At 34.8% G+C, this 16,727-nt stretch overlaps 4 protein-coding genes across 4 annotated transcripts; 3 read left to right on the top strand and 1 right to left on the bottom strand.

The window, feature by feature from the left end:
- Nucleotides 1-5,689: 5,689 nt before the first annotated feature.
- LOC122275879 lies at nucleotides 5,690-8,209 on the top strand. The gene is made up of 3 exons (XM_043085186.1): nucleotides 5,690-6,066; nucleotides 6,625-6,713; nucleotides 7,299-8,209. The coding sequence occupies exons 1-3, from the start codon at nucleotides 5,690-5,692 to the stop codon at nucleotides 8,207-8,209; spliced, it is 1,377 nt and encodes a 458-aa protein (XP_042941120.1).
- A 2,420-nt stretch (nucleotides 8,210-10,629) lies between these two features.
- Nucleotides 10,630-12,058, top strand: LOC122275878 (replication protein A 70 kDa DNA-binding subunit B-like). Its single transcript, XM_043085185.1, has 6 exons — nucleotides 10,630-10,732; nucleotides 10,813-10,891; nucleotides 11,000-11,132; nucleotides 11,451-11,608; nucleotides 11,711-11,831; nucleotides 11,906-12,058. The coding sequence occupies exons 1-6, from the start codon at nucleotides 10,630-10,632 to the stop codon at nucleotides 12,056-12,058; spliced, it is 747 nt and encodes a 248-aa protein (XP_042941119.1).
- Nucleotides 12,059-12,443: 385 nt separating this feature from the next.
- On the top strand, nucleotides 12,444-13,344 carry LOC122276237 (peroxiredoxin-2E-2, chloroplastic). The gene has a single exon (XM_043085809.1). The coding sequence runs from the start codon at nucleotides 12,514-12,516 to the stop codon at nucleotides 13,198-13,200; it is 687 nt and encodes a 228-aa protein (XP_042941743.1). The 5' UTR covers nucleotides 12,444-12,513; the 3' UTR covers nucleotides 13,201-13,344.
- Nucleotides 13,345-13,571: 227 nt separating this feature from the next.
- Nucleotides 13,572-16,601, bottom strand: LOC122276236 (pentatricopeptide repeat-containing protein At5g12100, mitochondrial). The gene has a single exon (XM_043085808.1). The coding sequence runs from the start codon at nucleotides 16,536-16,538 to the stop codon at nucleotides 14,070-14,072; it is 2,469 nt and encodes an 822-aa protein (XP_042941742.1). The 5' UTR covers nucleotides 16,539-16,601; the 3' UTR covers nucleotides 13,572-14,069.
- Between the last annotated feature and the right edge of the window lie 126 nt (nucleotides 16,602-16,727).

Genomic DNA, 16,727 nt, shown 5'->3' with positions numbered 1-16,727 from the left:
ACTTATTTCTTCTGTTCTTTATTTTAGAGCATTTCACCCCTCTCTTATCTGTTGTTGAGCGGTGCATAGCGATGTTGCTGATTGCTGAACGTGTTTATTTCAAGATCTGTTTTCTAACAGTAATAATGTTTTCTCCGGCTTTCAAGGAATAAGATATCTTAATTAAATTATCTAAAAAATAAAATAAAACATCTGTCATCTTTTTACGAATTATGATTTCATGCATTACAATATTAATTCATGGATGGAGTCACTCTTATGTCATGCTTTCATAAACAAAAAATTGAAGGGGGGCCAAGGGGGAGGCGGGGGTGGGGATGATTACGAGTGATGTAGTAATAGTAGTGGAATCAAGGAGATGATATGTAGTATATTGAACGATGGATTTATATTTAAAAATTTAATTGGTTAACGTGTCCCAAATACAACAAGTTGCAGTTTTTTTTTTTCACTTAGTATGTGAAGTGACTTTTTGTTTTTGAAAACGCTGCAACCTGACCTCCTTTCATTCAAAACATAAAAGACGAAAAATAGGAAAAACTTCGTGAATCCATTTAATAAATGACAGATCATTTCAATTAGGGTTGCCCACTTGGGATACCCATACCCTGTTTTCATTTGGTTTTATATATTGTTTGCTTTTGTTTTAGACATGAGTGCAAGATTTGGTGATGACTTTGGAAGATATCACATAGACCTCGAGCACAGACATATCAATAATGCATTAGTTGTTTGATTGATTGATTAATTTATTTATTTAATTAGTTGCTTTCATTAGTTCATATGTGTGATTTAATTATTCAAGGTGCATGTTGTCCTCAATCATCCAGACGTCTTATCACCCTATAAAACCACTGTTGTAGGGTGATAATTAATTAATTAATGGTGGTGGGGATGATTAGCCACTTTCGCCCGAGAGTATGATGATTTCATCAGTTTCAGACAGGAAGGTTTCCAGTTCAGTGATTTCTGACGTTTGTTCCTTCAGCTCTTTAACACGTTCAACCACTTTTGCCAGTAGTGAAGCTTTGTTTGTCTGAGAAGATACAGAAAAAGTAAAGATGATCAGAAGGGATAAAGTTGGGGGGGATCAGAAAATCGTATTTTGAAAAGCTGGGGCAACTTTCCCAATTAAAGTGATGAGTAGCCATAGAAGCTAGAAAGGCCTTCACCCCTTATCTCTTTTCAGATTCTGTATATGCAGTTTGAACATTCTAATTCTTCTCTTGTAGCAGAACATCCTAATTAATTAATCTCCCTAGAAATAGAAACAACAAGAGTCTTTTCTTTCAAAAAATGCTTCCGCCCGCCACACAGACCAAAACGAAAATAAAATCAAAGTATTAGTTGATGAAAAAAATTAAGTCTGATAAGCCGGCCATGAGAGTACTCTTTGCCAATTAAGAAACTTTTACTCCTAATCATCTCGATAATCTTTTGTCAAAATCACCAACAACTTCACCATTACATCATCATCATCATCATCGATGTTATAGGAGTAAACAGTGGTTGTGAGAGCTTAAGCCAAACTATTAATTAAATCAACTACCTAACTTTCCCGACAGCCTCACCTATTTTGTAATCAAATCTAACTGCTCTCTCACTAAAAGTCTCTACACTCTTTAACTGCTAAATGAGAGTTTTAATCTATCTTTATGAAAATTATAAGACAGCAAGCACCACTTGGATGATCAACTTGATCCTAACTTCGAGTCCCTCACGTCTATGATTCCTGCGGTAGCTTTCGCTTAACAACAAAATTAAGTGGTACCCATCTCTTAAATTTTCGTAAAGGGCTCGACCAAGAACAATAATTTTGCTTTATTTAGAGAAAATAAATATTTTTAAAAGCCACTCTCTCGCTCTCTAAAATATTTCACAGATCTGTTCTCTAACAGTAATAATGTTTTTTCCGTTTGGGTTAACTATTGATTAGTGGACACATATGAAAGATTATCACTCCACGTATGAGACAGAGAGAGAGGGATCGAGATCAATTGCCTTGGAGGAGAAATTAAAAAAATTGTAAGGACTTGAAATTATTGAAGTTAAATAATTATATGATCTAATTAAAAATTGATAGATGGAAGAAAATCATGTCTATCAGCATGCAATACTAGTAAAAACGTCCATGCATGCAACAGCACAAGGATAGCAAATAAATATTTTATAGCCAATAATTATCGAGCCAATTGCATGCATGTCACATCAGCATTCCCTTCGTTATAATATAAAACAAATATCTCCAAGATTCGTACCATGTGGTTTTGGGTTAACTATTGATTACTGGACACATATGAAATACAAAAATTCTAAGTGCAGTCATTTTTGTGCACTCTTTTGTGCCCTCCAGTGATATAATTGGTTGGATATTTAAAAAAAATTTAATCCAGCGAATTATATCAGTGGAGTGCGGAGGGAATACGCAAAAGTAACTGTATGTAGCATTACTGTATGAAATATTATCACTCCACGTATGAGACAGAGAGAGGGATTGAGATCAATTGCCTTTGAGGAGAAATTAAAAAAAATTGTAAGGACTTGAAATTATTGAAGTTAAATAATTACATGATCTAATTAAAAGTTGATTAGAGGTTTGTTGTGGGTGATTGATTATGTATGTTGTGGGACCAAAAATAAAAGTTGATGGAGATTCTGTGAAGAGGAATGAACGAAGAGAGAGAGAGAGAGAGAAGGGTTTCTCAAAGCTGCCGACACAAAAACCTTTTAAAATATAAATTAACATATACAAAAACCTTTTCTATACATCTATATAATATAAATTAACTTGGTTGTTGACATTAGACATCGACTTTTTGAAATAAATTATTGAACTAAGTTTTAATATATCAATTTCCAGACTCCATCACTCCAAATAATTTAGTTTTTATAAAAAAAATAAATAATTTAATAAACAAATTAATTGTGTGTCAATATATTTAACTGGTAATTAATTCTCATATTTGTATGACTAAATTAAATTGTTATTATTAAAAGAATATAACCTTAAGATCGCATTAGATTTAAAGAATGATTTTGGATAACATATCTATTAGAATTTTGGATGATAATTTAACAGAAAGACATTTATAAAAAGAGTAATGACATTCTTGACTCATGACATTCTTTTCAACACTTATCTGCACAAGTAAAATTAAATCTATGTCATAGATTTAAATAAAAAAGGCTTTATATAAAACTTCTTTAACTCAATCAATTATAACAATATTAATAATAAAAATACTGCATGTGTATTGCCATCTTCCACTAAATTTTGCCTTCTGTAATGAAAACAATGGTGTCAAGTAATTGGGTAGACATCATACAAATATGACTAAAGGTATACAGTAATAAATTATAAGTCATCATGAATCCGCAAAAACATTTGGTTGCAGCAGTAGTTTTGCAGGGTGATAGGACGTCTGGATGATTGAGGACAATAGGCACCTTAAAACGGTCTTTATGCCTCATTTGTGTTCACTTCTAACTTGGTCTCATATAGCTGATTCGGTTTTTGTTTCAGAAGGTACGTATTTCCTTAGTTTTATTTCTTTCTTCATGGTAAGGAAAATCTGCCTACACATAATTTGCCTGTGTATATATATATGTATAATACAATTAAAACTTACAATGCCTTTTGTGTCTAAACATGAATTGTCCTCATCAAGAGATCTAAATATATAAAAGACTCTCTATTGTTCATTTCAAGACCTGTAAGTGCCTTTATATATATATATATTATATATCTCTTTTTGCTGGTCTCTACTTATAATTTTTTTGTGGATCCTTGCTTTGAATGATAAATTAATTTTGAGAAATATTTTATTCAAGAATTTTGATATGTGATATCGATCTATACTTTTTATTTATAAGTTCCATTTTTATGGTATTTTTTCATTCCATGTGTTATTTTCTTATCTTCATTTCCTTGTTGATTTAAAGTATAAATAATTTGGTTGTATGTATTTTTCAACATATGAATCAACGAAATTGTTTATAGCATTTAAAATGCATCATGGAGATATGGATTTCGCATTAAGCAATTATTATGTATTCATTTAGTTTTGGTTGTGTGGAATAGTATCCAACTTTTAGAAGAATCATTTGCTTCGTTAACATAATGAGAAATGGTAAGATTGTGTTAATAAGTTATGTAACATTTGTTTTGAAATAGTAATATTAATTTTATAAAAGTTAAGTTTGGAGAATATTTTTTGAAGATTAAAGAAAACAACGAGCGGAGAATATCCCGTATAAAGATTTACCAGAAGAGAAAAAGGAAGAACTCCGTAGAAAATAGAGAGAAAGATATGCTAAAAAAAAGGCATCTAGCAGCAATTCCCTCCAATTAAAAGATTCATAATATGAAAAATCTTATTAAAATTTTAATAAATAAGTGTTAACAAATTAAATTATATTAACGTTATTAACAGATTAATTTTTGATATGTTAATATAGTCTTATTTAATAAATGATAATATATTATCAGAGTGGTTGTATGATGTTTTATAATATATTCATTTACAGCAAAGTTGTTGTCTGTGTCGTTGTCTTTGTGCTCCTCGATTTGCTGGGTCGTGATCTCCTCATTTTCCACTGATCTTTCATTTGTCCTCTATCTCCAGGTATGTTTTGTTATTATCCATATAAATAAATGTTCCTCTATTTATTTTGTATTATTTTATGAATTCATTTGTGTATGTTATTTTACAAATCAATAAGATTGTTATTTAATATTTGGTTTGATATGAATGTTAATCATATGCTATTATTTATATATAATATTTCTTTATGCTTTAGAGATACGTAATTGCAAGCTTGTTTTTTTTTTTTCTTTCCTTGGATATTCGTTTCTCTGTTTTGTATGTCTGCGTGTTTGACAAGTTGTTATTTATGTCTTCTTAGTCTGTCAAATTCCTACAAAATTTGTGATTCGTTCTGAGGATGCTAACTGGTAAGCTGATCTTATTACATAGAACATTAAAATTTCATAAATTGTATCTTCACTAATTTGTATCTAAAATTCTTTAAAAATAAATTTTGAAGAATCTGGAAACGGTGCTGGAAAAAAAAATTGGTACGTTGCTCAATCAGAGGAGAAGAAAGAAGAACTACGTCAAAAAAAGCGGCAGAGGTATGCTGAACTGAAAGAATGCAGAAGTAAAAAAAAAAACAAACAGAAACAAAATTTCAACGTAATGTATCTTATAATTCAAACGATGATGAAATTATTTGTACAAGAGAAATCGGATCTTCGTCAAATATTAACAATTCTGGTAACATTATACATAGGACCGCATTTACTCTATCTAGAATAGAAACTTGCAACTCTGACAGTGTTCAGAAAATTTCATCAGTTGGTACTTCTTTCAGACGAATATTACAAACTGACATTTTGGAGGCAAACCACTTACCTTTTGTGCTTTCATGCCAATATTGTGGAGCAAGAAAATTTTACCATGAACCAAACGGCTTTTGTTGCGCTGATGGGACAATAGCGTTGAGCCGTAATCAATTTTCAGATGAGCTTTATCAATTATTCACTTCTAATTCAGTCGAGTCTGAAAAGTTTTGTACATATGCACGCACGTACAATAATAAATTCGCTTTCACATCATTTGGAGTTATATTTGATAAAGAATTATGCAGACGAAACAGAAGAATCTACACATTTAGAGTTCAAGGACAGATGTATCATTATATTGAGGATTTAGTTCCTGAAGATGGGCATCCTTCATATTTACAACTATATTTCTTCGATACGGAGCACGAGTTAGAAAATTGTATTCATGACGCAGAAAGATTAGATCCTTCTATCATTGCTAGATTAATGGATATACTTGAGGTTAATCCATACTGTCGCTTCTTTAGAACCCTCAGCAACATTTCAAGTCTTGAAAATCATACAATTCGTATAAGATCAGATATTGATTTAGACCAACGTGTTTACAATGCTCCGTCGGTATCGCAAGTAGCAGCTATATGGACAAAAACTGACAACTGTACAGAACAAAAAGGTCGAGACATTATTGTTTTTAACGAAGCAGGAGGCAGTCATATTGTTCAGTATTATCTTGGATGTTATGATCCACTATAATACCCATTATTGTTTCCTTTCGATGACTTGAGTTGGCATCAGGGAATCAAAAAAGTAGAAAGAGGAATGATATCGTTAAATGCCCAGGCATTAGAATCACACTTTATTGAACATTCAAATAGCGTGGAAGAATTTCTTTGAAAAGAAGGCCAAGGTAATAAAAACTTTATGTAAATTTAATTATGTATTTTAGTTTCATCTAAATTTTCTAAACTATATTTTATCATATTTTCAGTTTTGAAGAATAAGAAGAAAGTACCAACGGTTTCATGTCGTGAATATTATTGTTTCAAATTACAAATAAGAGATATGTACATGTCGATTTTGTTACTATCTGGTCGTTTGCTACAACAATTTGTTGTCGATATGTATATTAAAATTGAAACGTCAAGATTAGATTATTTTCGCTCGAAACAACATGAGATTAAATCAGATGTGTATCAAGGTATTGTAGATAGTCTTTCAGTTGAAGAATCTTGCGCATCCAATATTGGAAAACGGATTATTCTACCTTCATCTTTTATTAGAGGTCCAAGAGATATGCAGAAGAGATATATGGAAGCAATGACATTAGTTCAACGTTTTGACAAGCCTGATATATTTCTAACCATGACATGTAATCCAAATTGGGAAGAAATCTTAGATCAACTAAATCTACATGAAGAAGTTTAGAATCGCCCTGATTTAATTGCAAGGATCTTTAGAGCAAAATTAGAAGAATTGAAGATTGATCTGTTTAAGCGAGAAATTTTTGGTAAGGTTGCAACATATGTTTATACCATCGAATATCAAAAAAGAGGTCTACCACATGTTCATTTCTTAATTATACTTCAGAAAGACTGGAGAATTTATGCACCTGAAACTTTTGACGAAATTGTTTTAGCAGAAATACCTAACAAAACGAAAAATTTACATTTATATAAAGTCGTCCTTAGACACATGATGCATGGTCCTTGCGGAATATTAAATCCAGCCAATATATGTATGGACAAAGACGGCATCTGTAAGAATCGATACCCCAAAGAATTTACAACTAACACAACTGTTGGAACTGATTGTTTTCCGTTATACAAACGTTCTAACAATGGAGTCATTGCTAGAATTAGAGGAAAAGATTTAGACAATCGGTGGGTTGTTCCATACAATCCGTATCTTGTTTCCAAATATAATTGTCATATTAACCTTGAAATTTGTTCTACAGTTAAAGCTGTTAAATATTTATACAAGTATATTTATAAAGGATATGATCGTGTTGCTTTCAATATCATTAGCAAAGAAAATAACCAACAAATTGACGAAATCGAACAATTTCAATCAGGAAAATGGATTACTCCGCCTGAAGCAATGTGGAGAATATACGATTTCACGCTTAACGAAATATATCCATCAGTTTATAGTTTGCACCTACACCTAGAAGATCAACATTTGGTGTCTTTTCATGCACACGAAGATCTAAACAATGTGTTAAACTCGTATACATCCAAAAAATCGATGTTGTCAGAATTCTTTTATAGAAACCAAATTGACGAGAATGCACGAAAATTGTTGTATAGAGAATTTCCTGAAAAATTTGTTTGGGATTCACAATGTAGAATTTGGACTCCGAGGAAAAAAAAAACTGTTATAGGCCGAATTGTTACAGCCAATCCATTTGAAGGTGAAAGATATTATCTACGGATGTTATTGAATCATATCAGAGGAGTAACGTCATTTGAGAAATTAAGAACAGTTAATGGTGTTGTACTACCAATGTATCGTGAAGCAGCTACTTCTCATGGTTTGTTAAACAAAGCTAGTAGCTTAGAAGATTGTTTAGAAGAAGCTTGTCTAAATCAGATACCAAGTAGTTTAAGACACCTTTTCTCAACAATTTTGGTGTATTGCAATCCTACGAACCCAAAAAAACTTTGGGAGCGATTTGAAAAAGAAATGTATACAGATTTTCTTATAAGAAACGTGTCGTCAACAGTTGTTAGGAAGATGGTTCTACAAGATATTGCTTCCACACTAGAATCTATGGGAAAAGATATAAATATGTATCGTTTTGTTCCTGTCGATATATTTTACGGTCAAGATGAATTTACAAATGAGAAATTGACGACGAACGAGTAGTCACAATTCCAACTGAAGATCTACTTGCATCACAAGTCCTAAATTTTGAACAAAAAAATGCATATGATTTGATATTGCATACATTAGTATCAAATGAAGCTGGTGCTTTTTTCGTTGATGGCCCTGCTGGTACCGATAAAACTTTTCTATACAGAGCATTTTTGGCAAAAATTAGATCGAAAAATATGATAGCACTTGCAACTGCGTCATCCAGTGTTGCTACCTCCATCTTACCTGGAGGACGAACAGCACATTCAAGATTTAAGATTCCATTAAATGCAGATAAAAGCAGCACATGTAATGTGAGTAAACAGGGAAATCTTGCTAAATTATTACGACTTGCAAAATTAATTATATGGGATGAAGCACCCATGTCTACAAAACATTCAATAAAAACATTAGATAAAATGTTGCAAGATATTAACGATACAGATCTCCCTTTTGGTGGGAAAGTTATTGTTTTTTGTGGAGACTTTCGACAAGTATTACCTGTGATTTGTAATAGCAAAAAAGAACAACAGATTGATTCAAGCTTAGCTTCTTCTTATTTATGGTCTATTTTTAAAAAAATAAAATTAACAAAAAATTTGAGAGCCAGATTAGATCCAGATTTCTCGCATTATTTAATTGAAGTTGGCAATGGTAACGCACCCATAACTATTGACGAAAATATCGAAATTCCCAAAGAAATGACCATTCCCTATACCAATGATCTTAACTCTCTAAATTCTTTATTAGATTCTGCTTTTGAAAATATTTCTAACTATCCAGACAATTTAATAGAAATGTCAAATTGAGCTGTATTAACTCCAAAAAATAGGTCAGTTGATGAAATAAATACTATTCTTATTAACAAATTTCCTGGCGATGTTGTACGATATTATAGCTTTGATGAAACAATTGATGTATCTGAACAAGGTATTATGGAAGATTTTTTAAATACATTGACACCGAACGAATTGCCACCACATGAATTGTTACTTAAAAGAAATTGTCCTATTAGGTTAGTTAGAAATATTAATCCTTCAGAAGGTCTTTGCAATGAAACACGATTAACTTGTTGCAATTTTAGTCGTAATTTGATCGATGCACAAATTTCATCTGGTCACCACAGTGATAAAAGAGTTTTTATACCTAGAATTGCATTTTTACCAGAAACAACTGAAAATAACGGCTTCCCATTTAAGAGGACACAATTTCCTGTTAGGTTAAGTTTTGCAATGACAGTAAATAAATCACAGGGATAAACGTTAAATTCTGTCGGAATATACTTACCAGAATCTGTCTTTTCTCATGGACAGTTATATGTTGCACTTTCAAGAGCTAAGACTGCTCATTCGGTCAAAATGCTCATAAGACCAATGACAAGTACTGTTTATGAAACAAGTTATACAAAAAATATTGTATATAGAAATTTTTTAAGATTAACAAATTCATTATAATATCATGCAAGTGTTCCAATTATTTTGATGTCTTTTGTAATATCATGTGAGTGTTCCAATTCTTTTATGTTATTATTATTCATATACTGTTTTTTTTTTTTCATTTTATAATTCTATAAATTTTTTTGTTATATATTCACATTTGTTTGTCATCTAATTTTTAATTACAGTGAACATGCGGACCGTGTTTACATCTGTTAGGAACATTACTCCAGCCACAAGAAATTGGAAGATCAAAATGATCGTTACAGAAAAGTCACCAAAACGTACGGCGCAAAATTCAGCAACAAAATACCAAAATTTGATACTTTTAGATTCTGAGGTATTAAAATATTACTCTTCATTACTTATCATTATTTTGTGTATGGTTCAAAATTAAACAATTAAATTTATTCATTGTCTTCTTACAGGGAAATCGCGTGCAGGCAGTGATCTTTGGAAAAGACATTGATCTACGTAATGATACACTGTATATCTACCAATCATACTATATTGCAAATGCTTTGGTAAGAACAATTGATCCAAGGCATCAAAGAGGACCATATCAGTTTCAATGGACAATAAACTCCAAGACCATTGTTGAAGAGATCGAAGAAGATGAGCTAGCACTTAGACCGCCAGAATATAACCTTGTTCCTTTGAATGAACTTGGCGTACACATAGACACAGATGCTGAAATAGGTAACTACTATATAAATGTCGATATTTTTATATAGTTCCCTCTCACTGCAAAGTAACAATTTCTTTTTTCCTAAACTAGATATTTTGGCACTTGCAATTCATATGAACCCGCCAAATGAAGTGAATACGAACCATGGAAAATCGTTGATCCAAGAGATATACTTGATTGATCCAAGGTATGAACGTATATTGTCTCACATTGGTAAAATTTTTATATTAATATATTATAATTGTTTTATTATGATGAATTTAACACCATTTATTATTTTTCATAGTCTAAAACTCCCGCGTTTAACAATGTGGAATCGCTTTGTTCATGACGAATGCCGCGAAATTTCTGACCTTATTCTGGTAAAGCCGATTATTTTAGGAACACGGATCAAAGTTTCTTCTTATAATAGTACTTCATGTTAATATTAACATTATTGTTAATTGTACATCTTATACTTGTATATTTATTCATTCATGTTTATAATATAGGTCTATCACTGTCATCAAGACCGACGAGTGTCTTTATTGTTGAACCCCTTCTTTCATCTTCTGTTGCATTACGTTCATGGTAAATAACTTATTTAAATACACTATAAATTTAATGTTGTTTTTTTCATTGTAAATGTTTCTTTGTTTCTATTAATGTTTAACTTTATTTACTAATTTAAATTTTCAGGGCAGCACAAAATGATAAATTGCTGGAAGAGATCATTGGAAATAGTTTTGGATCAGCTTCAAGTAGTTCCACCGATCCAATCATAAAAGTATTTGAAATCGCAGAAAAACTGATATCTGCTCCAGCAATGGCGGTATATTTTTCTTTTCTTTTTTTAAAGCCAAATTTCTTGTTTTAAAGAATACAATTCATTTTTTTACTCTTTGGAATCATTTAATTTTATTCTAAGTTTTTGGGACATGGAGATTGGAGGTTGGTTGGAATGAAATGGAGATGGAGGATGAGAATTTGTGAATTGTGTGCTGTGGATTCAGAACTGTGCATATGCTTCAATTTGAAATGTTGATTGTTTGTTGGATTTAATTTATGTAATAAGGGTGAATTTCGAATCCTTCTATACGGTATTGTTTAGATGTTGATTAGTGCACATAGTTATTTTGTCTTAATGCAGAGGTCCACATATTTGGTTAGAGGCAAATTTAGAATGATTGATTTTCACCAGTCATTCCACTACGTATCATGCGAGAATTGCAATAAGGCAACTGGCTATGACCTCGGTGAAAACTTCATATGTTATAGTTGCAAGAATGCAGCAATTGCACGGGCAAGGTAAACATTTTCCTCATATTTTGAAATTAAAAATTTTTACATGGTAGTTAGAACATTTTATTTGCTGATATCAACGAATGATAATTTATTTATTGCTGTCAGGTGTCGAGTTTACTTAGATGTGTATGATGATACCACATCGATACCCGTTGTTATTTTTGGATCTTTGGCCGAGAAAATTTTGGGATGCACAGCTGTTGATCTTATAGATCGTATAGACGAGGTAAAATCTATACATTTAAATACGTTTAAAAATTTTGATACATTATCTTTTTATATGTTTTTTCATTGTTACAGGAACATCTGCCTTATATTGAAAACATTGCAAACAACATTGAAAATAATGAATGGATCGTAGTCTTGGGCGCGCAGATTAATGAATCTGGGAGGTTACGCCGAAACAAACTTACTGTATTATCTGTTAATAACGTCACAAAAACAGCAGAATGAGTTTCCAGACTTTTCTTTTGAAACTTTTGACTATTGTAATATATAAGTACAGGGTATTCGTGTATAGTTATAGTTATGTTTATCATAGTGCTGTATTATAGCAATAAATATTTTGTAAACAATATATATAATGTTTATTATGAAGAAGAAGAAAATTGTTAAAATATAGATGAAATTCTGTCTATTTATAGCTAAATTGAAAAATTTTTAAATTGTTACATTTAAGAAAAATATCGACTGGACACACATACATCGCACGTGCTGCTTTACTAGTATATACATATATAGCTCGTATGCGTATCTCCCACTTCCCCTCCACCACTTTAGGAACCAAAAGCCCAAAAGGCCCAAAACAGAAAGTACCTACAAAGATCACACCCCAAATCTCAGGTGACAATGTGACATTCTCCCTCCCCGATCTTCAATCCAAACCCACACTCTCTCTCTCAAACACAATGGCTGCCACTCTCTCCGTCTCAAGGCTCCTCCTCTCATCCCCCAGAATCCTCGCCCTCTCCACCAAAACCTCTCTCTTCCACACCGCCACGACCCTCTCCTCCAAACCGTCTTTCACTTCACTCCCATTCAGATACCATCACCGCTCAAAACCCCTCAAATTCTCCACGGCCACCACCAAATCCACAATATCCGCCACCATCGCAGTCGGCGACAAGCTCCCGGAATCCACGCTCTCCTACCTCGACTCCGACGGTGAGATCCAGACCACAACCATTTCTGACCTCACCAAGAACAAGAAAGCCATCCTCTTCGCTGTTCCCGGCGCCTTCACCCCCACCTGCTCCCAGAAGCACCTCCCTGGATTCGTCGAGAAGTCCAAGGAGCTCAAGGCCAAAGGGGTAGACACCATCGCCTGTATCTCGGTCAACGACGCCTTCGTCATGAAGGCCTGGAAGGAGAACCTCAAGATCAACGACGAGGTGCTCCTGCTGTCTGATGGGAATGGGGATTTCACCAGGGCTATTGGGTGCGAGCTCGATTTGAGCGATAAGCCCGTGGGGTTGGGTGTGAGGTCCAGAAGGTATGCGCTCTTGGCCGAAGATGGGGTTGTCAAGGTCTTGAATTTGGAGGAGGGCGGTGCGTTTACATTCAGTGGAGCTGAGGATATGCTCAAAGCTCTATGAACTTGGTCAGCTTGTGACCTTTCCTTTGAATTTCTTCGGTTTTGGGATTTCCTTGTTCTTCGCTAGTTCGCTGGATGTACATCTCTTTTGCTGAATCATGGACTATTTTTTGTCAATAAAATTATGGAAATGAACTTTATTTTACGTATTGTGCGCTCGATGAACTTCGTTTTCCTTTTTCTCTTTTACCCCCCAAATAAAACTAGGATGCATTTAGCGGGCAGCACTTTACACCGTCATAGTTGTGACTGTAAGACACGCCGAACGTGAATCGCATAATATGCAATTTCTGTTTCAAACATTAGTATGGTACGTACAAAACTGTAATTTTTTGGAACATATCGGATGCTTTAAAGTTTAGACTCTTCATCTGCCAAAGATTGAAACCCTAGTTTACTTGTAGCGTCAAACCGAATAAGAATAATATGTCCTGACGATTCAAGAATATAAAACAAGACACGGAAACTCTGAGACTGTATAATCTGCTTTGTGGCTAATGACTGAATGGCACGTAATCCTCATGGGTGTTAATGATACAGCACTGCAGTTTTGTGAAATTGACCAGAAATCATATAATATATGAAGTGCTTCAAACTCCATACAAATAGAATACCTGTGGCCTTGTCTGGAGAGCAATATTTTCAAGCGTAGAAGCTTATTCACAATACATAGCACTTACCAAATCCTTACAACACTGGAATACGCCATCTTCTTTAGCAACTAACCTACTTCCTTTGTGAAGTCGGCCAAGCCCTTCTCGGCGTTTCAACGTCGACAAAGAAAGCAATAAGCCAGAAGAAATATGCGAATATAATCTCTCCCCGTCGATAGATTGTTGTGTTGAGAACTTAACCACACCGAACATCCCTCTACATTTTGGCAACAGCAGAAAGGTCTTCGTTACTGCTCCAATCTTCCGGTAGTTTAACCTTCATTTCGGAGCAGACAATCTGGGCCTCTTGCAACCTCCCCTCCTGGCGAAGGCCAGCAGTGAGCTCGATGCATGTACAGGTAGTAAGGAGGAAACCATTATTGGCCATTTCTCTGTACCAATCATATGCCCCACTGAAATCCTTCTGCTCGCAATGCCCCTTAACAAGTATGTTAAAAGTATCGGCTTTAGGGACCAATCCTTTAGCCTTCATATCATTAACCAGATCCTTCACCCCTGACAACTTTCCCTCTCTAAAATGTCCCAGAATCAAGCTATTATAGGTCATCTTGTCAGCATGAATACCCCGGTCTATCATCTCACGGTGAAAAGCAAAAGCCTTCTGAATATCACCCTGTTTTGCATAACACTGGATTATTGCATTATATACAAGTAGATCAGGAGCCAGACCCATCTGTAACATTTCGTCAAACAACCTCTCTAAAAGCACCTTATCTTCTTCACATGCACTAAGTAGAAGATGATATGTTTTTAAAGTAGGTTTAATGCCCAACTTCTTCATATTATCATACAAGCTGAGCCATTTCTGGGTGTTTTTTGTATTCAAATACCCTGAGATTAGGGAGTTGTATGTGATTACGTCCGGACTATAACCGCAACTTGTGATTTGGGGAACCAAATTCTCAGCTTCTATCACCCTTCCCTTTTTGCAAAGGCCATTAATGAGCGCATTGTAGGTTACAAGTGTTGCCCCTATTCCATTTTGCACCATCTCATCAAAAAACCTAAAAGCATCTTTCAGTTTCCCTGCTGTACAACTACCATCAATGAGCATATTATAAATTTTGGCGTTTGGTAAAACACCCCTTCCTACCATATCCCTGAGAATTATTTCAGCTTCGAGAAGCTTACCATCCTTGCATAGACAATTTATGAGAGAACCATAGCTAACAACATTTGGTTTCATCCCTTTATTTTCTATTTCTTCAAGAATCTGGAAACACCTATCGAACAAGCACTTCCGCCCATAGCCATCAATAAGGGTGTTATATGTCTGAACGTTTGGGGAAACACCCTTCTCTACCATCTTCTTTACCCACTCCTCCGCCTTATCCATCTCCCTCATTGCACAAAACTTGTCGATCAAAGTATTAAAAGTAATGCAGTTCATCTTCAACCCATGATTTTCCATATCTTCAAGCACCAAAATGGCTCTTTCCACATCACCCTTCCGACAATATCCATGCACAATTATGTTATACATTACCTCATCCGGAACAAGTCCATTATCCATTAGTTTCTTCAACACCTCCTCTGCCTTCTCCATCTTCCCTTCTTTGCACAATCCGTTCAACAAAATGCTAGAAGTATAGTTATTAAACTTCACCCCTTTGTCAATCGCTTCTTCATACAAAGTTAATGAAGCCTTACCATCGTCATGCATAGAATTCCCATAAAAAAGAATGCTATAGGTAAAGCCATCGGGCACAAATCCAAGGGACTCCATTTCTTCCAATACCCTCTTTGCATCATCCATTCTCCGTGCCCGACAAAGCCCACTGAGCAATGAATTGAATGTAACATGACTGGGCTCTACATTCTCCGCCTTCATCCTGTGTCTCAAACCAAAAGCAGCCTCCAATTCTCCCATCTTACAATATCCATCAATCAGCGTATTATACGTAATCAAACTCGGCACCAAATTCCTCTTCAGCATTTCATCAAACAACTTTTCCGCATCCCTCATTCTCCTCTCTTTACACAAACCACCAAGCACTACATTGTAAACAAACACGTTAGGACTAAACCTGCTCTTTTTCATACTATCAAGCAACTCAAAGGCCCTATTCAGATCCCCCAACTTCACCGCCGCAAGAACTGCCTTGCCATACGTGGACCTATTAGGTCGAATACCCGACCCTACTACCTCCGAAAACAAATCCAACGTCATCTGAAACTGTTTCGAAGCCACCGATGATTCAAGCAACAGATTTAAAGAAGCCAAGGAAGGAAACGTACCGTCTTTTTTCATTAATCTGTACAACTCTATGGCTTCGGTTGCCATTTTGGACTCTGAGCAAACTGCCAAGAGTATGTCCGAGAAAGAGGTTTTCATGGAGGGCGAAGAGAGAGCAAAGAGAGTAAAAAGATCGGAGGGCGAAGAGAAAGGAACTTTGGAGAGAATGAGGGACTTGATGACCTTCTCGGCAGTATCCGGACGGTTCTGTTGGAGAAGGATTCGGAGCTTTCGAACTTGTTCATGGCGCTGTTGGTCTTGAAGGGTGGTAGTAGTAGGGTTCTGAGTCTCTATCAGGGTGGTCTCGGTAGTATTTTCAGGGGCAGAGGCCGAGCAGACACACCGAGAGAGAGGGACAGAGATGGGGTATCTGAGTTTGATTTGGGTAGTGACGAGGAACTTGGGAAGAAGATGGACCCGCCTTGCCATTGGAGAGGCTTTCGAGTTTTGAGTTCGACACTGGTACTCGCGTGTTCCATTCGACCAAAACCCTTGAAAGCTAAGGCCTAAGGCTTAATAAATGGGCTTACGGGGCCTTTTGTGTTAAGCCCATGATATTTGTGTGGGCAAGTAAGGAAAAGCAGACCATGAAATTTCATGAAGCCCAATTTAGTCGGT

This window comes from Carya illinoinensis, chromosome 9, assembly GCF_018687715.1.
Source record: "Carya illinoinensis cultivar Pawnee chromosome 9, C.illinoinensisPawnee_v1, whole genome shotgun sequence".
In the NCBI taxonomy this organism is placed as follows: domain Eukaryota; kingdom Viridiplantae; phylum Streptophyta; class Magnoliopsida; order Fagales; family Juglandaceae; genus Carya; species Carya illinoinensis.
Note: the sequence above shows the minus strand (reverse complement) of the source record. Positions and strands in the feature narration are given on the sequence as shown.